The sequence below is a fragment of the Oncorhynchus nerka genome, linkage group LG24 (genome assembly GCF_034236695.1).
Source record: "Oncorhynchus nerka isolate Pitt River linkage group LG24, Oner_Uvic_2.0, whole genome shotgun sequence".
Taxonomy (NCBI): Eukaryota; Metazoa; Chordata; class Actinopteri; order Salmoniformes; family Salmonidae; genus Oncorhynchus; species Oncorhynchus nerka.
Genome location: NC_088419.1, coordinates 56,770,551 through 56,795,247, shown reverse-complemented (window position 1 = coordinate 56,795,247; position 24,697 = coordinate 56,770,551). Strand labels below are relative to the sequence as shown.

The 24,697-nt window shown below is 44.4% G+C and overlaps 1 protein-coding gene across 2 annotated transcripts in view; it reads right to left on the bottom strand.

The window, feature by feature from the left end:
• Nucleotides 1-24,697, bottom strand: part of LOC115108728 (fibrillin-2-like) — a 97,102-nt gene that overhangs the window by 40,890 nt on the left and 31,515 nt on the right. For both annotated transcript variants that reach the window (XM_065008987.1, XM_065008986.1), the window contains exons 7-11: nt 20,324-20,521; nt 15,155-15,280; nt 11,305-11,430; nt 4,084-4,236; nt 516-758 (exon numbers count right to left, since the gene is read on the bottom strand). In XM_065008987.1, coding sequence (XP_064865059.1) covers nt 516-758; nt 4,084-4,236; nt 11,305-11,430; nt 15,155-15,280; nt 20,324-20,521 — 846 coding nt within the window. The remainder of the gene's footprint in view (nt 1-515; nt 759-4,083; nt 4,237-11,304; nt 11,431-15,154; nt 15,281-20,323; nt 20,522-24,697) is intronic.

Sequence of the window (24,697 nt, the reverse complement as noted above, 5' to 3'; positions counted from 1 at the left end):
ATACATTTGCAAAAAAAAAAAACCCTGAGCTGCCAGAATAATAGTTTGTGTGGAGGCGCTGATTAACGGCGAATAAACTATAAACTATCAAAATAAAGAAAGTCGCACACTCCATGTATAATCTCCCAGCAATTTAATGGGTATTTACCAACGTTTCGGCATTAGTGTGCCTTCCTCAGGGTTTATAAATTTACAAACATAATATTTTTTTTGTTTGTTGCTTTGTCATTATGGAGTATTGTGTATAGATTGATGAGGGGAAAAAACAATTTAATCCATTTTAGAATAAGGCAATAATAACGTAACAAAATATGGAAAAAGTCAAGGGGTCTGAATACTTTCCAAATGCACTGTACACTCAGTTTAAACCATAGAATAAGGTATTAAACTATTAGTAATTTTATATCATCTCTATGGTGTAAACAATATCTAATATCTCTGATACAAAACGTAAAACCACAAGCTAATAATAGAACACTACCCAATTGACACTTTTCAAGGCCCAACCAACTCACCGATATTACGCCCCCCACCGTTTCCTCCGAAACCATTTCCTCCTCCTCCTCCCTGTCCCCCTCCTCCAATTCCTCCTCCGTTGCCATGGTGACCATTGCCATTAGGTCCGTTTGGGTTGAGCTTGTAGCCGTAGCTGTAACCGTTACCGTTGCTGCCACCACCATTGGGGAAGACTCCGTGGGGGAAACCTCCGTTACCTGTGCCATGGGGAACCCCATCGATGCACAGCCTTCTGTACTCATCTACAGGAGAGAGCATGGAAAGGGTTAATGTTGGTTCATCTTCAAATGACTCCCAAACACACACAGACGTTTACATACACTGAGTTGACTGTGCCTTCAAAGAACTTGGAAAATTCCAGAAAATGATGTCATGGCTTTACACTACAAGCTTCCGATAGGCTAATTGACATCATTTGAGTCAATTGGAGGTGTACCTGTGGACATATTTCAAAGCCTACCTTCAAACCCAGTGCCTCTTTGCTTGTCATTATGACAAAATCAAAAGAAATCAGCCAAGACCGCAGAATATAAATTGTAGACCTCCACAAGTCTGGTTCATCCTTGGGAGCAATTTCCAAATTCCTGAAGGTACCATGTTCATCTGTACAAACAATAGTATGCAAGTATAAACACCATGGGACCACGCAGCCGTCATACCACTCACGAAGGAGACACGTTCTGTCTCCTAGAGATGAATGTACCGGTACTTTGGTGAGAAAAGTGCAAATCAATCCCAGAACAACAGCAAAGGACCTTGTGAAGATGCTGGAGGTACAAATGTATCTATATCCACAGTAAAACGAGTCCTATATTGACATAACCTGAAAGGCCGCTCAGCAAGGAAGAAGCCACTGCTCCAAAACCACCATAAAAAAGCCAGACTATGGTTTGCAACTGCACATGGGGACAAAGATAGTACATTTTGGAGAAATGTTCTCTGGTCTGATGAAACAAAAATAGAACCGTTTGGGCATAATGACCATCGTTATGTTTGGAGGAAAAAGGGGGAAGCATGGCAAGCTAAAGAACACCATCCCAAACGTGAAGCACGGGGGTCAAGGTATTGGAGTAGCCATCACAAAGCCCTGACCTCAATCCAATAGAAAATTTGTGGGAAGAACTGAAATAGCGTGTGCGAGCAAGGAGGCCTACAAACCTGACTTGGTTACACCAGCTCTGTCAGGAGGAATGAGCCAAAATTAACCCAACTTAATGTGGGAAGCTTGTGGAAAGCTACCCGAAACGTTTGACCCAGATTAAACAATTTAAAGGCAATGCTACCGAATACTAATTGAGTGTATGTAAACTTCTGACCCACTGGGAATGTGATGAAAGAAATAAAAGCTGAAAAAAAGCATTCTCTCTACTATTATTCTAACATTTCACATTCTTAAAATAAAGTGGTGATCCTAACTGACCTAAAACAGTGCCTTTTTACGAGGATTAAATGCCAGGAATTGTGAAAAACTGAGTTTAAATGTATTTGGCTAAGGTGTATGTAAACTTCAGACTTCAACTGCATGTGAGCTAGATAGACAAGACCGCGGTCATTGTCTTCACCCAGATCTTTTTCATCTTTCTCCTTTTGTTTTTAGTCATGAGGTCATACTCTTCAGCACTTTATCCACGGTGAGGGGATGTGGGACCGTGGATCACTTACATTGTCAGTTACAGTTTGGGTCTAGAGCGGTCATCCCTCTCTTCAAAGGGGGAGACACTCTAGTCCCAAACTGCAACAGACCGATATCTATCCTACCTTGCCTTTCCAAGGTCTTCGAAAGTTAACAAACAGATCGACCATTTAGAATCCCACCGTACCTTCTCCGCTATGCAATCTGGTTTCCGAGCTGGTCATGGGTGCACCTCAGCCACGCTCATGGTCCTAAATGATATCATAACCGCCATCGATAGGAGACAATACTGTGCAGCTGTATTCATCGACCTGGCCAAGGCTTTCGACTCTGTCAATCACCACATTCTTATCAGCAGACTCAACAGGCTTGGTTTCTCAAATGACTGCCTCGCCTGGTTCACAAACTACTTCCCAGACAGAGTTCAGTGTGTAAAATCGGAGGGCCTGTTGTCCGGACCTCGGGCAGTCTCTATGGGGGTGCCACAGGGTTCAATCTTTTCTCTGTATACATCAATGATGTCGCTCTTGCTGCTGGTGATTCTCTGATCCACCTCTATGCAGACGATACCATTCTGTATACTTCTGGCCCTTCTTTGGACACTGTGTTAACTAACCTCCAGACGAGCTTCAATGCCATACACCTCTGCTTCCGTGGCCTCCAACTGCTCTTAAATGCAAGTAAAACTAAATGCATGCTCGCTGCCAGTACCTGCCCGCCCGTCCAGCATCACTATTCTGGATGGTTCTGACTTAGATTATGTGGACAACTACAAATACCTAGATGTCTGGTTAGACTGTGAACTCTCCTTCCAGACTCACATTAAGCATCTCCAATCCAAAATTAAACATAGAATCGGCTTCCTATTTCACAACAAAACATTCTTCACTCATGCTGCCAAACATACCCTCGTAAAACTGACTATCCTGCCAATCCGTGACTTCGGGATGTCATTTACAAAATAGCCTCCAACACTCTAATCAGCAAATTGGATGCAGTCTATCACAGTGTCATCCGTTTTGTCACCAAAGCCCCATACACTCCCCACCACTGCAATCTGTATGCTCTCGTTGGCTGGCCCTCGCTTCATATTTGTCACCAAACCCACTGGCTCCAGGTCATCTATAAGTCTTTGCTAGGTAAAGCCCTGCCTTATCTCAGCTCACTGGTCACCATAGCAGCACCCACCCGTAACACACGCTCCAGCAGGTATATTTCACTGGTCACCCCCAAAGCCAATTCCTCTTTTGGCAGCCTTTCCTTCCAGTTCTCTGCTGCCAATGACTGGAACGAATTGCAAAACTCACTGAAGCTGGAGACTCATATCTCCCTCCCTAACTTTAAGCACCAGCTGTCAGAGCAGCTCACAGATCACTGAACCTGTACATAGCCCATCTGTTAATAGCCCATCCAACTACCTCATCCCCATACTGTTATTTATCCTTTGAACCCCAGTATCTCTACTTGCACATTCATCTTCTGCACATTTACCACTTCCAGTGTTTAATTGCTCAATTGTAATTATTTCGTCACAATGGCCTATTTATTGCCTTACCCCCCTTATCTTACCTCATTTGCACACACTGTATATATACTTTGTTCAACTGTGTTATTGACTCTATGTTTGTTTATTCCATGTGTAGCTCTGTGTTATTGTTTGTGTTACACTGCTTTGCTTTATCTTGGCCAGGTCGCAGTTGTAAATGAGAACTTGTTCTCAACCAGCCTACCTGGTTAAATAAAGATGAAATAAAAAAAGTAAAATGACAGGCAATCCCAGCTATTCAAGGTGTTCATTCATAACACATGCACAAAATAACTCAGCAATTGAGTGCAAAGGAGAGTTTGGACTGTGGGTTACAAGTTGTAAGTTGTGTGTGTGACCGCGACAGACGAGGAGGAGAGAGTGTGTGTGTGTTCGTGTGTGTACTCACCGGACCCTCTGACAGGGCACATCTCAGGGATCTGTCCAGAAGCCCAGCAGCGACCCGTGTCACAGCAGCACTGCATCTTGGTATACTGGCCCTGCAGGTCACCTGCACAGCGCCCACTCGCTAACGCTGAGAAACACGTGCCCACACGCTGGTCTGAGGGAGGAGAGGATGAAGGGAGAAGGAAGAGAGAAAGAGAGTTGGGAAGAGAGGTCAGTTTGCTTCAGGGTGAGTCATTCAAATCGCTCATGATGTTGTAAACACGTTCGACTTCCAGGTCATGTAGAACATCTCATGTTAGGCAGACCATGTTATAATGCATCATTTACAATACTGTAAATACTCTGGTGACAAGGTACAGTGAGGGAAAAAAGTATTTGATCCCCTGCTGATTTTGTAAGTTTGCCCACTGACAAAGAAATTATCAGTCTATAATTTTAATGGTAGGTTTATTTGAACAGTGAGAGACAGAATAACAACAAAAAAATCCACAAAAAATCATGTCAAAAATGTTATAAATTGATTTGCATTTTAATGAGGGAAATAAGTATTTGACCCCTCTGCAAAACATGACTTAGTACTTGGTGGCAAAACCCTTGTTGGCAATCACAGAGGTCAGACGTTTCTTGTAGTTGGCCACCAGGTTTGCACACATCTCAGGAGGGATTTTGTCCCACTCCTCTTTGCAGATCTTCTCCAAGTCATTAAGGTTTCGAGGCTGACGTTTGGCAACTCGAACCTTCAGCTCCCTCCACAGATTTTCTATGGGATTAAGGTCTGGAGACTGGATAGGCCACTCCAGGACCTTAATGTTCTTCTTCTTGAGCCACTCCTTTGTTGACTTGGCCGTGTGTTTTGGGTCATTGTCATACTGGAATACCCATCCACGACCCATTTTCAATGCCCTGGCTGAGGGAAGGTTCTCACCCAAGATTTGACGGTACATGGCCCCGTCCATCGTCCCTTTGATGTGGTGAAGTTGTCCTGTCCCCAAAGCATAATGTTTCCACCTCCATGTTTGACGGTGGGGATGGTGTTCTTGGGGTCATAGGCAGCATTCCTCCTCCTCCAAACACGGCGAGTTGAGTTGATGCCAAAGAGCTCCATTTTGGTCTTATCTGACCTCAACACTTTCACCCAGTTGTTCTCTGAATCATTCAGATGTTCATTGGCAAACTTCAGACAGGCAGGTATATGTGCTTTCTTGAGCAGTGGGTCCTTGCGGGTGCTGCGGGATTTCAGTCCTTCATGGCGTAGTGTGTTACCAATTGTTTTCTTGGTGACTATGGTCCCAGCTGCCTTGAGATCATTGACAAGATCCTTCCGTGTAGTTCTGGGCTGATTCCTGCATGGAGCCCCAGGCCGAGGGAGATTGACAGTTATTTTGTGTTTCTTCCATTTGCGAATAATCGCACCAACTGTTGTCACCTTCTCACCAAGCTGCTTGGCGATGGTCTTGTAGCCCATTCCAGCCTTGTGTAGGTCTACAATCTTGTCCCTGACATCCTTGGAGAGCTCTTTGGTCTTGGCCATGGTGGAGAGTTTGGAATCTGATTGATTGATTGCTTCTGTGGACAGGTGTCTTTTATACAGGTAACAAGCTGAGATTAGGAGCACTCCCTTTAAGAATGTGCTCCTAATCTCAGCTCGTTACCTGTATAAAAGACACCTGGGAGCCAGAAATCTTTCTGATTGAGAGGGGGTCAAATACTTATTTCCCTCATTAAAATGCAAATCAATGTATAACATTTTTGACATTAGTTTTTCTGGATTTGTTTGTTGTTATTCTGCCTCTTACTGTTCAAATTAACCTACAATTAAAATTATAGACTGTTAATTTCTTTGTCAGTGGGCAAACGTACAAAATCAGCAGGGGAACAAATACTTTTTTCCCTCACTGTATAAACCCAGCTTCTTCTGGGTCAGTGTACGATTGTGATGGGAAACAAGGGTTTGTACATTCTTCAGGATCACAAGAAAATTCAAAAGCTTTTAGCACAAAAAAGCTTGACAATCACCTCCCTTCCACAAAGATGGTACACAATTGGGAGTAGGGATGGAGTTGTGGCTCCTCCGGCCCTGAGGAGAGGTTACAACTAACAGCCGTCCCTCAGGTCAGGGTCAGTAGGCTGGGGGAGGAAGGGGTAGGAAAGGATGTGTTCGGGTAGGTGGAGAAGAAGTGAGGGTCCCTTGGTGCATGCGTGTGTTTGTGTGTGTAATGCAGATGAAAGTGTAGGTGGAAAGACAGAGGTAGACAGGGCAAAGAGGGAGTGTTGTGGAAATATACAAAAGTAGACATCCTATGCTGTTGTTTGTTTTTGTTTCGATACAAAATTCCCCAGATTGGGTCTGCGGTTCGGCCTGGATTTCTCCGTAAGGGGTAACTCTGCAGGGAGATCGGCAATATGATAAGCACATTTGCAAAATGGTTTGAACAAGTGTGTTGTTGTGCTCTTTGACATTTGTCCTAGAAATGTTGGTATTAAGAAAATTGGGAATGTAATCATTTGTCACACGGTGAATAAATCGTCTGAAATTCCAGAATCAGGAATGTCTCAAACTGTTGTTTTGTTCTGTCCTCTCTCGAAGTTATGGCGATAGTGACTACAGGGATCTTGATGTATGGAAGAAATAAAATGACGAGAACAGCGTGAACTTCAACCCCCCCCAACTGGCTGAAGACGGGACCTTGTTCTTCACCACTTCTACCGTGAGACCTGAGTGAGACCTGCCAGCAACCTGTACACAGCATCCAGTCGAAGCTATTAACTGTCTTTTCTCTCATGCCTTTTCTCTCAGGAGTGCGACATGAGTCCAGGTGGCGTGAGCATGGAGAGAGATCCCGTCCACACTTCTCTCATGCTGCTGGTGAACTGGTAGGGAAATGGACAAAGACATAATGGACTGTAAAGGACTGTGGCGGCTCAGGTGAGAGACATTATCAAGGGCCATCCACTTTGGGAGAACGAACTGAAACACTTTCTGAAGAGAAACATGAAGAAACGCCAGAAGAAGAGTGCCGGGAAGGAGGGGGGTGATCAACTGTGCCTGTAAATTAATTTAGGGTTGCTCTAAACTGTTTATTTGGGGTATCACGTTGATATTGGTGGTTTACACACTGGGAAGCTTATTGCAATTTGGATTGAAATGCATTGAGATACCGATCTGTCATTAACATACCACCGGCGACAGTAAAACAGGGACAAACGGGGGCTGTATAATGAGAACAGTTAATACTGATAATATATGGTCCCCTGTTTGTAAATGTACATTCTAACCGTATCGGTGTGTGCTAAGTTTAGGGTCTTGAATTTGAGTGATAGACTCAACGTGGAGCATTGAAGACTGTCGTTCTAAATGTGGGTTGTATAACCATGATGGGGACATTGACTTAGTACAATTGACTTAAGCATGTTTTAGTATGCTTATAACTATACAAGTGGACTAGCAGTAGTGACTAATATGTTTTGGGTTCGATGGAATGATTTATGTGCAAATGTTTTGATAACAGGAGGCTAAGTACATACAGGGCACGTATTTGAGACAGAATGTTTGCATAAGGGTGTTAGCTGCAGAGATAGTGTTGTGATTTCAGACACTATTGTCAACTTTCAGTGAGGAGTTGAAAGAATAGCCACAGATCCCTGTGTACCGGAGGCCACCTCACCAGAAGGGCAGTTCGCTGTAGTAGTAGCATCATATCTCCGGCAGAGGGTGCCAAATGATAGGTGACCATTGTTGTACATTCACACCCCGGGGTGAGGGTAACTTGACGATTGTCGTGGAACATCTGAAAGAGCTCAGCGGTGATCGCGCAAACGAACACCAATCAAAGAGAACGATTGGAATCCGTTTGGATGGGTTCAGTCATTGTTTGGTGTTATGGGAGAGACAATATTTCATTGGTTGATTTATGGCTTAGTTATCTTTTTTTTGTGCAAAAATGCTTATTCTAACTTATGTTAAGAAATTGTGTAGCAAAACCGTTGACACTATTCTCACCATGCCATTACTGACCCCTGAACCCAATTGACTTTCCTATGCCTGATTACATGCCTGATGAAGACGGTGATCATCCATAGCACCAAGGTAAAAACATTGAGTTAGTTTTGCAGCCATGCCCATGATGCGGGTCATGTAAATGGTGCTCACATGGTAATGTAGACAGTGTCAACGAGGCGGTTCGATTCAAATCAAACCTAATTTTATTTGTCACATGCTCCGAATACAACACCTTACAGTGAAATGATTGCCTTGTGTCTGGGGATGAAGCGTGTACTGATGTTTAATTCATGTTCCTTTCCCCTTTCTGAGAGTGAATTGCACTATGTGAAGGTTTGAAACTCAATGACAACGGAGGTCATTTACAACTGTAATCTGCTAAGTGTAAGAAAGTATTTCCTTTTCCCTCTTTCCAAATCATGTTAATGCTTGTTTGATGAAAATGCTTTTTTTTCTCCATTAGGTTGAGACTTAGTCTCAAAAGGGAGTAAATGTTTTGGAAAATTACACAATTAGACATAATATGCTGTTTTTACCATTGTCCATTGTTATATGCAAGTGTTTTTTTTCTGATGCAGGCTTGTTGTCTTGTGTCTTAGTTATAAGTCTGGGCGTACAGATAAGAGCTGGGTGCGACCTCAGTATGTGACATCCCGTTTGTACTATCTGCAGGAACTCCTCTGTGTGGAAACTTGCAGGAAGGAACAGACAATGGTGGCAAAGTCAGCTATCTTAATCTACACAGACAAGCTAAACGCCTTTTATACACTATGTTCCCCACCCCTGTTTGCACACATCTGCTAACTGCCACAGAGACAAAGAGGTTTGACTTTTCTATAAAAGCTGAGAGCCAACTCTGTTCGTTGGGCCTTAACTATGCACTGTTGAAGTGCATAGTTAATTACTAAATTTTTGCTAATCTTATTATAGAGTTGTTGTTTGAAGATTCTGCAGTCTCTTCCCTTCGAACAGATCAAATCCCCTACAGGAGGGAGACGTGCAAGTCGATTAACTTGTCTAATGAGCTAGCAGTCCGGAATTAATAAGTTCCATGTGGAGCAATCCTGGACAATTATATTGGACATGAGAAGCTCTGTGTCTGGAGCTTATAGACATGCACTTTAAACAGCCCAACTTCCCCTCCCTCCTTCCCAAGGGACCAACCCAGCTGGGGGCAGAATTGTGGGGCGGTGAGGGGTGGGTGGGAACAGGCCATTAGAGGGAGGGAGAGTGGGTGAGGGAACGGAATGGAAGGGAGGGCGGTGATGGGGATGACTTAAATTGGAACCAGACCCGTAGCTAGCTAGCTAGCCTATACAGAACAGCACAACTGCAAGCTTTCTTTTATACAGACTGGGTTTTCACAATGCGACGGATGAGGCATTAGGGCTGATTAGTGTCGGGCTCAACAGGTCCCTCCGGTCTGCTTCTCCACGCTACGCTGTCCCAGAATAACGCCAGCCCAGGGCCAGGGGAGGCATGCAAGAAATCAGCTCGGCCAGAGATGACATTCCTGAACCTGGAGCCCCTCGCTCACCTCATGTGTAGTTTCTTAGTCTACCTCCACTCGCAAAACGCACCCAAGCAAACAGGGCCGAGTCGGTCGACTCACACAGGGGAGCCAGCCACAGCATGAGTCTGGCTGGAGCCGAGGATATACGGCGGGATGTGTCAATGTGTCAGACAGGGCCTGAAATCACAGCTCTCTTTTATTTGTTCCTGGGGACTCTACAGTTCACTGGGTTACACTAGACAGATGGATGGGCACTCTGGGTGAGAAAGAGAAAACGGGGTAAGACAAAAAGGGGCATGGAGGGGAGAGGGAGAAAGCAAGAGAGCGAGGGGGCAGAGAAAGAAAGAGGGGGATGGGAGGAATGTTAGCAGAAAGAAATATCTCCAGTGTGACCCAGTAGAGTCCAGTCTCTCCTCAATCTCCCCCTGACCAGAGAGAGAGAGAGAGAGAGAGAGAGAGAGAGAGAGAGAGAGATGGTGGGGGGGACAAAAACGAAGGAGTCAAATAAGAGAGAATTGGAGGAAGACAGAGAGAGAGAGCGCGAGCGAGAGGAAGCGAGAAAGAGAGGGAGTCTACTGGGTCAAAGAGTAGAGCAGGCTGGGAAAGACAGCAAAGACAGATGAGAAAGCGATCCAGAGCAATAGAGTATTCTTGGTCAAAGTGAAGTGAGAGCAAGAGACCCAGTTTAACTTGTTGAACCATCCCATATGTCTCCCTCTCCTCCCGCCACCATCCCCCTGTTCCTACCTCAGTGGACCGTCATTTTCCACACGCATGTTCCCAATTAGGCTACGCTTCCCTCTCCCTTCCCCTTGTCCCGCTCGCCCACTCCTCTACCCCTTTGTTCCGGCACTGAACAGAGAACAGGGATAGTTTGGATAGTTTTCTCCTCTCTCCTCCCCCTCTCTTTCTCCCCTCTTCTCTGGTTCGTCTTGCTTGTTGTCGTGGTGGTGTCAGCTTTGTTCCCCTGCAGGCCTCTAAGTGAGTACAGATGCTTTCTACCTTGAGGCTAAACAATCTGCCACACGACCAGGCCAGGCAGAACAGAAAAGAACAGAGGGCTCCTTGTGAGATCATTGTTGACACTGTTCATTGTTCGCTTGGCATTTTCACCCGGTTTTCCTTTATTAGCCAAAAGACAACAAACAAGTACAGCAGGGATATTCAGCAGATGATGGAAAATGGATCGCGTGGCAACGTGAGAGGAGGGCCAACAAAACTTTGACCCAGGAGAGAATTTGAATACCGCGTTCTCCTGTCTAGTAGACTTTGGGGCGCACGACTATTCAATTAAAGTAATCAAGTGGTTCTACTTGGCTAGGAGAGGGACCGTGAGTGTAGGAGAGTTGTTGGACTCCCAATCGAAAGTTGTTCGAAAGCAACAGGGCCAGCTCTCTGGCGGCCATTTTGAGATGAGCTGCCGGTGATTGCATGCGCTCTACATTAACACCTGGTAGTGTTTCAGGGTGTGAGTCAGAGAGGTGCTAATGCTAACTGTAATTACAGCAGTCAAGGCAGAGTGTGCGTCCCTGGGCCTGCACATGATGACTGCAGATCTGCTTGAGTCATCAGAACACTAGTCACAGGAAGGGATGGAGGGAGAAAGAGAGGACGGAGGCAGGGATACGTCCAGATGTGAACAGTCAGTGGCTAACAAGAGGGTGAAGGAGGGAGGGGTGTGTGCTGGGGGGGGGGCAGCGGTAACTCACCTACACATCTGGCACCGTCAGTGCTGGTGATGTAACCACGGGGACAGGTGCAGACGTAGCTGCCGGCTGTGTTGGTGCATTCACCTCCGTCACAAACACCTGGGTTAGTGCTGCACTCGTCAATATCTGAAACGCACACACAAACAATTAGATCATTGGAGTTAGAGAAAACACTGAGCTTCGTGATGGTCATACACTCACCATACACACGCGGTAACTCAAAACCCCTATCACAGGCATTATTTGGAAGAAATCCTTTACCTCGATAACAGCTGCTCAAAGTATTTGGATCCATGTCAAATATTTGAAGAAGTGGACAATATTTAATCTGTCAAATACACTCGAGGACCTCAAATAATAACTGCTCGTAACTCTAAATACAAGAGCAGGAACAACTGCTATACTGATTGAAAAAAAAGGGTTCTAAAAGGGTTCTTTGGCTGTCCCAATAGGACAACCCTTTTTGATTCCAGTTAGAACCCGTCAGGGTTCCATGTAGAACCCTCTGTGGAAAGGGTTCTACATGGAACACAAAAGGGTTCTACCTGGAACCCTAAAGGGTTCTTCAAAGGGTTGTCTTATGGGGACAGCCGAAGAACCCTTTTAGGTTCTGGATAGCACCTTTCTTTCTAAGAGTGTACTAGACACAGTCAAGCCAACCTGAGTGGAGGTCTGAAGTCTACAAAAGGAAGAGGCGTTCATATGGAAAATCTCTGGGATTGTGTTCCGTCAAAGACTCGTGACTTTATTTCACGCTGGTCTACACTTAACAATGTTCAACATACCTCAGTGGACTTCATAACTGTGGTGGATTTCAAGAGGTCTAAATGGTTAAGAGTTTCCGACACACACATCATGGGAATACTTCAGCTGACCCGGAGAGACTATGGTCAGGGTCAGTCTGTCCTATCTGGTATAATTCTCCTGTCTTATCTGGTGTCCTGTGTGAACTTAAGTATGCTGCCTTTAAGTCTCTCCCTCTCCCGGTGGACCTGAGCCCTAGGACCATGCCACAGGACTGGCTGTCCCTGTCCCCAGTCCACCTGGTCATGCTGCTGATCCAGTTTCTGCTGTTCTGCCTGAGGCTATGGAACCCTGACCTGTTCACCGGACCTGCTACCTTGTCCCATACCTGCTGTTTGACCCTGTCCCCCTCCCTTTCTCTCTCTCTCTCTCTCTATCACACCTGTTGTCTCAATCTCTGAATGTTTGGCTATGAAAAGCCAACTGACATTTTACTCCTGACCTGTTGCACCCTCTATAACCACTGTGATTATTAGCTGACCCTGCTGGTCATCTATGAACGTTTGCAACGCTTGAAAAAAAAGAAGACACCTGTACCATGTCAGAAATAGAGTTGAAATGTATAACATTTGAGTTCGCATCCCAATATTAGACTTCATATAAATCACAGAAGACTGAAATATAATAAAAGTTTGACACAGAAACACTGGATTATCGGCAGCTAAAATATGAATAACATTCCACCCATAAGGCCACTAGATAATTTGACTGCAGGAAAGGGCTACTGGCCATGTACTCTTATAATCTCTACCGGGAACTGTCAGAAGAGGACTGGCCACCAATCAGAGCCTGGTTCCTATCTAGGTTTCTTCCTTGGTTTCAACAATGATCAAATTAAGATCCTACATCTGTACACTAGACCTGGGAGTCAGCAGTATATAGCTAGTGTGTATGAATATATATATATAAATAAAAGACAGAGAGAGAAAGAGAGAGAGAGTGTGTGTGTGTGTGTGTGTGTACTTGGCACGGTCCAGTCTACCGTGTGGTGTATTACAGTATATGATGGTGAGAGTGAAGTGAGGCTCCAGAAGGCATTGGGTTTATATGCTGTGTTACGCTTATTTATACACATATATAATTACCCTTTTGGTCAAATTACAGTATGCGTGTGTTTATAGCGTGGTGTGTGAGAGGCAGGCCCCTAAATGTGTGTGTGCGCAGTCGGTCGGTATGCATTAGTGGTGTGTGTGGTGTGTGTTGGCAGTGGGTAAGCATTAATGCTGTCTATGGGGCAGTGTGTGTGTGTGTGTTTTGTAATGACGCACTCAGTGGGAAGTTAAGAGGCACTGGGTCCCCTGCTGACTATTGTCAGACTGCTTTGGTGAAAGGTTCTCCTCAAGTCATAAAAGAGCAGCAAAATAAACGTGGTGTCAGCATTCCCCCGGAATAGGACCAGACTTTACACAGCTCAGACATGGAGCGCTGTGTGTGTTTAGGGAAATGTCTGCCACCTGGATAAATGACCACTGTTCAATCATCAAAGTGTGTGTTGTGAGACTGCGTTTGTGTGCGAGAGAAAGTATGTATGCATTGTGTATATGTATGAGTGAGTGTGTATGTGTGTGCGCGTGTGTATAGTACAGGTGTGTGTGTGTGTGTGTAAGAGTTTGTCTGCATGTATAGTATGTGTAGTGTGTATAGTGAGTGTGGGTCTAAGTGTCAGACGCTACGGGGAGGTCCGTGTATATAACGCTGAAGTCATCTCTGCTCTGTAAGTGTTTCTTTGTGCTAGCGCTAACAGCTGGCCCTGTGCCAGGCGACTGTATTTATGGAAGGAAAATGGGGGGCAAAAAAAAGAAGGAGAGAAAAAAAGAACGAGCGCGAAACACGACTGGAGCGAAAGGAGCTATGAAATCAGGTAGGTTGCTTTGGCAAAGAAGAGCTACCTCCCAGACATGTTAACAGCTCCAAGGCTGGCTCCACTAGAATATGACGCCATGTTTGTGCATAAACTTGGAGGGCATTTTGAAACCCATTTTCCTTTGGAATACTGATGGTGGTCGGTGATGTCATAAGTGAACAAAATGGGGTTTGAATCTCGCAATCTCAGAGCTGTGCTATTTGAGGTATCTGGGTATTTATAGTTATGGATGGTTCAACTTTTTATTCTCTACCCTTTAATTAAATACTTGATGTTTTGAGACTAAAAACGGACTCTGCCCCAATTAAGCTCTAAAACAATGTTACCTAAATGCATCCACCATCCAGCCCCCACCGTGGCCCAAACAAAGCCCAGCGACGGAGCCTCAAGCCTGGGGCTGATCCACTACTCTCTCCAATTGTCCTGTAATTAGTTAACCTCCGAGGATCTCCACCCCCACACGCTGCCTCTCATCCCACCAGGCTTCAAAGACTACAGGGCACAGGACACCTCTCCTGCTCTAGTCCAACCAACAGGCCTCTAGCACCATAGGGATGCTGCGGCACAATCCGATTTCAGTGGGACTGTGATAGGACAGCAGTGTCTATGTGTGTGTCTGTGTGAGTGCATGAAAGCATGCCTGTCTCTGTGTCAGAGAGAGAGAGAGAGAGAGAGAGAGTGTGTATGTGTGTGTGAATCCTTCCCTCATCACATAACCAGCTAATTAGAGGCTCCTCCGGGTATATGAGTGTTTCCAACCCTTCATTAACCCTCAGGGTCTACTGATGTCTAGCAGCTGAGCTCTCTCTCTCTCTATAGCTGTCACTCGACACCCAGGCGCCGTTCTAATCCTCTTCAAATGCACCCTTTCTTGCTTCCTTATGTGTGTGTACGTTTCCATACCAGAGACTTGATAACCACAGAAGCCAATAGCCACAGTACTCAAAAAAGAAAAACTGATAACAAAACCCCTGGCAAAAAAAACTCAACAATTGATCTACGCTCGCAATTAAAAATCAAATTATTAACTGAGGCATTGAGTTCACTTAGCTAAGCCTACTTTAATTCACGGCCAATGTGTTTTCCATTACACCAACTCATTGTTGTACATTCCTATTTCTTATAAAAGGTGCATAACATAACATCACCACAGAGGGTCTGTGGACTGTGTGTGTGACTCACCTTCACACTTGTGGCTGGTGTCACTCTGGCGGTGGCCCGCGGGACATTTACACTCATAGGAGCCCACTGTGTTGATGCAGTTACCTCCTGCACACAGCCCCGGGATGGCCTGACACTCATCCACATCTACAGGGGGAAAAGAGGGTGAAAGGAGGGAGAGAGAGAGAGAGAATGTAGACCATCAGCACAAATAAGCAGCGCTTAACAGGCGTTGCTTTAAGAGATGCATTTTAAATACTCTTAATGAGCTAAGAATCTCCCAAAGCTTTGCTGCCCACTAACCTTGAATCAGATGGAGTGTGAATGAATTTGGATTTTACACTCTGTGATTTACAGCACCTTAGCCTTTAAAGTGAAGTAGGCTGGGCGCATACATTACATTACAGTACAATAATAAATCATGAGAAGACTTATGGCTAAAATATTTTTTTAAATCCTGAGCTTTCAGTCCCGTATTAAAACCTGTTGAAAGGGGCGAAGCAGGAAAGAACAGAGGATATCTTGGCACCGCCACCTAGGAACCAAGATGACTCCAGACTGCAGCACTTGTTTGAGGAAGTGAGTGGGTTCATGTATATTTCCCCATCATGCCATGAGTAACTAGGATGGGGCTGTGAGCGTGGGGCTCTGATTGGACAGTGAACACAGTAACCGGGAAGCATGACATGTCTTCTTTAGTCATTAAAGAGAGGGAGTCATTTATCACCTCATCTTCCTCCCTCTTCCCAGAGAATAAGAGGTAAAGAGAGAGGCCCAACTCGTCTCCCTCCACCAGGTGACTTGGACTTGTTGTGTGGAGGTCAATGAGTGTCGGATTTGTTCAACAACAAAAATGTATGGCTTATTTTCTATGTGAGGTTCATTTATTTGATTGAATCGAAGTTGCATAATGCTTATGTTTTTACGAGTGTACTGATATAAGTAGGACAAACGACATTCCCGCAACTTTGGGAAAAAAAACACTTCATATTGGAGAAAAAAGTATTAAAATAATTAGATCTATTCACCAGTCATAGAAAGAAAGGATAGGCGGGAGCTTGACAGGCTACTGTGCCTCTTTGTGCACAACGACTGCCATTGTTAGGGCGGAGAGACATGTATATCTTGTTAGTATATCCATAATCTTTGCTCTTCCCCTCTTCACACATTTACACTTCATTAGTTCACAGTCTGGCCATGCTGGCAAGAGAGAGGTGTTGGTGTTTCGTCATCTTCAGTGGAAACACATGGACTCAGACCCCTCAGATCGTTAGCGTGCCTAGAGAGGGTTCGTCTGGTCCGGGTGTGTGAATGTGTGCCGAGTCTGGTATTTGTCTAGATGGTATGAAAACATAGTCAAGTGTAGAATCTCAACTGCATACTCCTCGCATCCTCATCTCATTCTCAAAACCCATTGGATGAAAAAGCCAGAGTTCCCTCCCCTCGGCCCTTTTCCTCCAATGGGTTTAGAGAAAGAGACGAGGAGAGAGGACGTGATGACTATGCAATTGAGATCTTCCCAAAGAAACACACAGACGTCCAGACACACACACACGATCATCCAGCTCTGTGAGAGGGAAGTTGGCACGCCTTGCCAGTATCCAGCCAAGATTAATACCACCCTCTCTCTCACACACACACTCCCAGCCTGTTTCTAATCATGCGCATATATTTTACCTCTGTTCCCTTTTAACAAAGCCTGAAAATGTGCTCACGTGTTGAGGACCATCCAAATCCATGACGCCTGGAATGCTATCCTTACATTGGGATTCATGTGCATGTGTGCTTTGAACTGATTCCAACAGGACTTTGCTCAGGGGCTTTTTGGCGACCAGTCAAAGGTTTTTATTACACATGTACTCATTAAAGGGTTTTCCTTATTTAAAAAAAATATTCTACATTGTAGAATAATAGTGAAGACATCAAAACGATGAAATAACACACATGGAACCAAGTAGTAACCAAAAAAGTGTTAAACAAATCAAAATATATTTGAGATTCTTCAAAGTAGCCACCCTTTGCCTTGATGACAGCTTTGCACACTCTTGGCATTCTCTCAACCAGCTTCATGAGGAATGCTTTTCCAACAGTCTTGAAGCAGTTCCCACATATGCTGAGCACTTGTTGGCTGCTTTTCCTTTTCCAACTCATCCCAAACCATCTTAATTGGGTTGAGGTCAGGTGATTGTGGAGGCCAGGTTATCTGATGCAGCACTCCATCACTCTCCTTCTTGGTCAAATAGCCTTTACACAGCTTGGAGGTGTGTTTTGGGTCATTGTCATGTTGAAAAACAAATTATAGGACCACTAAGTGCAAACCAGATGGGATGGCGTATCGTTGCACCATGCTGGTTAAGTGTGACTTGAATTCTAAATGAATCACCTACAGTCACCAGCAAAGCACCCCCACACCATCACCCTTCCTCCTCCATGCTTCATGGTGGGAACCACAAATGCGGAGATCATCCTTTCACCTACTCTGCGTCTCACAAAGACACTGCAGCTGAAACCCAAAATCTCAAGTTTGGACAGATTTCCACTGGTCTAATGTCCATTGCTCATGTTTCTTGGCCCAAGCAAGTCTCTTCTTCTTAATGGTGTCCTTTAGTAGTGGTTTCTTTGCAGCAATTCGACCATGAAGGCCTGATTCACGCAGTCTCCTTTGAACAGTTGATGTTGAGATGTGTCTGTTACTTGAACTCTGTGAAGCATTTATTTGGGATGCAATCTGAGGTGCAGTTAACTCTAATGAACTTATCCTCTGCAGCAGAGATAACTGTCACGCCCTCACCTGTTTCCATTAGTCCGGTGTATTTAACCCTGTGTTTCCTGTCTCTCTGTGCCAGTTCGTCTTGTTTTGCCAAGTCAACCAGCGATTTCTCCTAGCTCCTATTTTTCCCAGTCTCTGTTTTTTCCTAGTGCTCCTGGATTTGACCCTTGCCTGTCCTGATGTCAAATCCGCCTGCCTGACCACTCTGCCTGTCCTGACCTCGAGCCTGCCTATCGCCTGGTACTGTTTGGACTCTGACCTGGTTTTTGAACTCTCGCCTGTCCCCGACCTGCCTTTTGCCTACCCCTTTTGTTATAATAAATATCGGAGCTCAACCATCTGCCTCCTGTGTCTGCATTTGGGTCTCGACTTGTGCCCTTATAGTAACTCTGGGTCTTCCTTTCATGTGGCGGTCCTCATGAGAGCCAGTTTCATCATAGCACTTGATGGTTTTTGCAACTATACTTGAAGAAACTTTCAAGATTCTAGACATTTTCCGGATTGACTGACCTTCATGTCTTAAAGTAATGATGGACTGTTGTTTCTCTTTGCTTATTTGAGCTATTCTTGCCATAATATGGACTTGGTCTTTTAGTAAATAGGGCTATCTTCTGTATACCACCCCTACCTTGTCACAACACAACTGATTGGCTGAAACACATTAAGAAGGAAAGAAATTCCACAAATGAACACCTGTTAATTGACATGCATTCCAGGTGACTACCTCATGAAGCTGGTTGAGAGTACAAAGCTGTCATCAAGGCAAAGGGTGGCTACTTTGAAGAATCTAATATATTTGATTAACACTTTTTTTGGTCACTACATGAATCCATATGTTTTATTTCATAGTTGTGATGTCTTCACTATTATTCTACAATGTAGAAAATAGTACAAATAAAGAAAAACCCTTGAATGAGTAAGTGTGTCCAAACGTTTGATTGGTACTGTATACATAGAAGCAGACTGATAGAGGCTCTGTGAAAGAATGTGACTTTTAATATACCAAACCCTCATATGTACATAGCCATCTAAATTACCCCGTACTCCTGCACATCGACTAGATACGGGTACTCCCTACATATGGCCATGTTATTTTTACTCGTCATTGTTATTCCTTATTCACTGTGTATTTATTCCTCGTGTCACTATTTCTATTTTTTTTAAATCTTTATCTTCAACTCCCAACCCGTAATTAAGCATTTCACCGTGTGTCTACACCCGTTGTTTACAAAGCATGCAACAAATACCTTTTATTTTGATTTGACTTGGGTTGACTTAGAGTTGAATGTAAGCCATTCAATGATGCAGCTTTGGATAATGAAGCACTTTGGTTTTTGTTTGAGCATCAGTTTCCTTGCTTTTTGTCCAGTGGCCACAGCAGAAAGAGAGGCACTCAGTCAGTCACATTGGTAATTCCAATGTGCAGAGTGAGGCGTGAAGGTTTATCGCTGTCTTAGAGTCCTATTTCTTCAGTTGTTCAGTTCTTTCCGGCTATTTTTCATTAGACTGAGTGCAAAAAGCTTTCGTATTCAATTTGGCTTTCACCACACCTTACTGAGAATGTGTCAACACTCAACAGGAGCTTTAGAGGCCATGTGCACCTGCTTTCTGCCAATAAAGGGGAGTGTCCTGTTTCACCCAGGTGGCTCCTAGTCCTGCACATTCATGTGAATGAGGTAAGTGCCCCCCTTTGAGACTTAGTGAAAAACATTCAAAAAAGGCAATCCACTATCTCAACACAAAGGTGTTGACTAGACAACTCTCATTTGAATATCCACAGAGAGGAAGAGGCTCCAGTCCATGGAGGGCCGTTTGAATATTGCAGAGGGGTGAGACGCTGCGTTTACCTAAGAGGGGACACAACATTTACATGTGTGTCATCTATTGATCCAGCCTCACTGCTTAGTCTGGTTGGTCATTGGGGAGCCTAGTGTGGAGGACGGGAGGGGCCAGACATACAAAACAGACAGAGACAGAGAGAGACGGCCTGGGGCTGCAATGCTGATGAAGCAATGAGAAACTCAGTTCATGAGGCGGTGAAATTAGAACTCTTTCTCTCTCGTACTCTCCCTCTCTTTCTCTTGGGCTTTGATGTGTATCTCTGCTCTGCTCTGCTCTGTGTGTGTGTGTTTTGGTTTCTCTGTGTGGTTGCAGGCTGCAGGAATTTGGTGACAGTATCAGAGATAAGGAAGGGGACTGTTACTTTGACGTTTACATTAAACATGATTTTATTGAAGATGTTTCTGATGGTGACAGATTAAGTTACTAGTTAATTAAGTGAATTAAGTTGGTTACAGTGTTCGTGATGAGGATGGTGTGTGTGTGTGTGTGTGTGACTCACTTGTAGAGTTTATTAGACTGAAGATCATACAGGTGTGTTTATATGTGAGTGTAAACATGCGTGTGTGTGTATGTCTTACCCTGGCAAGCGCCGCTGCGGATGTTGGGGATGAAGCCTCGGCGACAGGGGTGAGGCTGGGCGGGGCACATCTCACAGGGGTGTCCCCATGCCCGTCCGATGGTGGCACAGCACAATGTCTTGGTGCACACGATGCCACTCAACTGGCCCTGGCACATCTGGTTGTTGACCTGCGTGAAACAGGGCCCAGTCCGGTAGTCTGGAGGGGGAGAAGGAGAGAGAACAAGAGTCAGCCATTTATTTATCCCACTTCCTTAAAATCCCCCTCTGAATGTTCTGTATAACTGAAAGGTAGTGAGGAAAAATACATCTAAAGCCAAGACTATTTCACACTTCTGCTAGCTACATTTGATTGGATTTGAAGTGCTATTAAAATAAATAGAAATATACCCCAGAAGAACACAATTTAGTAGGCTTTAATTGCTGCAATATGTCATGCACACTGTATGACAGACCTCCCAAGTCTTTAACCCATTGGACTAAATGCTGCTGCACATTCCTGGTTAGAGACATTTATCTGGAAATGTGCTGAACAGTGGGTTCCCCTGTTCACTGGTGTAATGGGATAACTATATAATGGGGAAACCCATTTAGTACGGGTTCCCTTCAATAACGATCTTCTCATGACAAATATTCTTGGTCCAGACCAGGGGAGAACGACTGCCCCCTCTCAGTGAAGCAACGGCAGTTCTAGGCCGACCGCGGTACTGCAGGCATTGTTAGCAGAAAACAGAATACCACCATTATAGTGAATAGAAATCAAATAAAATTGTATTCTTCACATGTGCCGAATACCTCACTGTGAAATGCTTACTTACAAGCCCTTAAACAATGCAGTTCAAGAAATAAAGTCAAGAAAATATTTACAAAAAAAAAAAAAAAAAAAAAAAGTAACACAAGAAAATGACATAACAATAATGAGCAATATACATGGGGTACCGGCACCGAATCAATGTGCTGGGGTACCCGTTAGTCAAGGTCATTTGTGAAATGACTATGCATAGATAATAAAACAGCAAGTAGCAGTAGTGTAAAAACAGTCTTATGGCTTGGGGGTGGAAGCTGTTTAAGGAGCCTTTTGGTACTAGACTTGGCGCTCCGGTACCGCTTGCTGTGCGGTAACTTGGGTGACTAGAGTCGTTGACAATTTTTTGGGCTTTCCTCTGACACTGCTTAGTATATAGGTCCTGGATGTCAGGAAGCTTGGCCCCAGTGCTGTACTAGACCGTACGCACTTCCCTCTGTAGAGCATGACAGTCAGATGCCAAGCAGTTGCCATACCAGACGGTGATGCAACCGGTCAGGATGCTCTCGATGGTAAAGCTGTAGAACTTTTTGAGGATCTGAGAACCTATGCCAAATCTTTTTAGTCTCCTGAGGGAGAAAGGTGTTGTCGTGCCCTCTTCACAACTGCCTTGGTGTGTTTGGACCATGATAGTTCGTTGGTGATGTTGGCACCAAGGAACTTGAAACTCTCGACCCGCTCCATTTCAGCCCCGTCGATGTTACATAGAGGGAGAGGTTGTTGTCCTGGCACCACACTGCCAGGTGTCTGACCTCCTCCCTATAGGCTGTCTCATCGTTGTCGGTGAGCAGGCCTACCAGTGGTGTCTCATTAGCAAACGTAATGATGGTGTTGGAGTTGTGCTTGGCCAAGCAGTCATGGGTGAACAGGGAGTACAGGAGGGGACTAAGCACACACCCCTGAGGGGCCCCAGTGTTGAGGATCAGCGTGACAGATGTGTTGTTGTCTACCCTTACCACCTGGGGACGGCCCGTCAGCAAGTCCAGGATCGAGACTTCTTTCATATTAGACATTGCGCACCAGCAGTTATTGACAAATAGACACCCAGCCCAGCCCCTCGTCTTAACAGACGTAGCTGCTCTGTCCTGACGATGCACGGAGAAGCCAGCCAGCTCCATATTTTCTGCGTTGTCGTTCAGCCACATCTCGTGAACGATAAGATATTACAGTTTTTAATGTCCCATTGGTAGGATAGTCTTAAATCGTAGATCGTCCAGTTAGTTTTCCAATGATTGCACATTGGCCAATAATACGGAGGGTAGTGGTGGTTTACCAACTCGTCGGCACCCAGCCCCTTATATTCTTTTTCTTCACGAGGATGACAGGGATTTGGGCCTTGTCTCGACAAAGCAGTATATCCTTTGCGTCAGACTCAAAAGAAATTGTCCAGTTCGAGTAATGAGTGAGTAATTTCTGTTCTGACGTCCAGAAGCTCTTTTCGGTCATAAGAGACAATAGCAGCAATGTTACGTACAGAATGAGTTACAAACAATGCAAAAAACTAACCAAATAAAACAGTTGGTTACGAGCCCGTAAAACTGTATATACAGTTGAAGTCGGAAGTATATTCCTGACAATATACAATTAAATGTAATATATTCCTGACATTTAATCCCTGTAAAAAATCCCTTTCTTAGGTCAGTTAGGATCACCACTTTATTTTAAGAATGTGAAATGTCAGAATAATATCTGAGAGAATGATTTATTTCAGCTTTTATTTCTTTCATCACATTCCCAGTGGGTCAGAAGTTTACATACACTCAATTAGTATTTGGTCGCATTGCATTGAAATTGTTTAACTTGTCAAACGTTTCAGGTAACCTTCCACAAGCTTCTCACAATAACCCCATTCCCCGACAGAGCTGGTGTAACTGTGTGAGGTTTGTAGGCCTCCTTGCTGGCACACGCTTTTTCAGTTCTATGTTTATGTCTATAGGATTGAGGTCAGTGCTTTGTGATGGCCACTTCAATACCTTGACTTTACTATCCTTAAGACATTTTGCCACAACTTTGGAAGTGTATTTGGGGTCATTGTCCATTTGGAAGACCCATTTTCGACCAAGCTTTAACTTCCTGACTGATGTCTTGAGATGTTGCTTAAATATATCCACATAATTTCCCTCCCTCATGATGCCATCTATTTTGTAAGGTGACCCAGACCCTCCTGCAGCAAAGCACCCCCACAACAAGATGCTGCCACCCCCGTGCTTCACGGTTGGGATGTTGTTCTTCGGCTTGCAAGCCTCCCCCTTTTTCCTCCAAACATAACGATGGTCATTATGGCCAAACAGTTCTATTTTGTTTCATCAGACCAGAGGACTTTTCTCCAAAAAGTACGATCTTTGTCCACATGTGCAGTTGCAAACAATAGTCTTGCTTTTTTATGGCAGTTTTGGAGCAGTGGCTTCTTCCTCGCTGAGCAGCCTTTCAGATTATGTCGACATGTTTCCTCCAGCATCTTCACAAGGTCCTTTGCTGTTGTTCCGGGATTAATTTGCACTTTTAGCACCAAAGTATGTTCATCTCTAGGAGACAGAACCCGTCTCCTTCCTGAGCGGTATGACGGCTGCGGTGTCCCATGGTGTTTATACTCGCGTACTCTTATTTGTATAGATGAACATGGTACCTTCAGGCGTTTGGAAATTGCACCCAACCTCCACTTGTGGAGGTCTACAATTCTTTTTCTGAGGTCTTTCTTTTGATTTTCCCATGATGTCAAGCAAAGAGGCACTGAGTTTGAAGGTATGCCTTGAAATACATCCACAGGTACACCTCCAATTGACTCATATGATGTCAATTAGCCAGAAGTTTATAAATCCATGACATCATCGAGTCTGTCTGGGATTACATGAAGAGAGAGAAGCACCTGAGGCTGCCTAAATCCACAGAAGAACTGTGGTTAGTTATCCAAGATGTTTGGGCAAACCTACCTGCCGAGTTCCTTCAAAAACTGTGTGCAAGTGTATCTACAAGCATTTATGCTGTTTTGAAGGCAAAGGGTGTTCACACCAAATATGAATTTGATTTTCCTTCTGTTCACTCACTTTGCATTTAGTTCATTGAGAAATATAATCTATTAGCATGTCTATTTTTGATAACATTCTTACTTTACCGCATTTTTTCAAACCTGCCTAAAACTTTTGCACAGTACTGTATATGGGGGATTGGAAAGGAGGCAGACAATTACATTGATAGAAGCCACAATCTATCTGCAACATTAAAGCTGCCCCCTACAGAAAAACGACTGAAAATATGAATTAAAAAAAGATAGAGTGTGTCACTTTGTGTGGAAACAAAGTAATGAGGAGAACACAATGTCCTCTGACTTCAATGGCCACCTTGCTGCGCTGCTCACCAGGAACAACCAGGCGACATCATTTTGTTCACCACACTTCACAAGTCAAACACAATGACCTCACGCTGAAACCATTTGAGCAATATGATGTCCATTCAATCGCACATAATAAAACTCAAACAGGCCTAATGACGGAAAGGCCTTATTAACTGCAGTGGTGGTGCCAAAGTTAATACAGCATTAGAGGTACTGTAGAGATGGAGGGTTGGAATTCA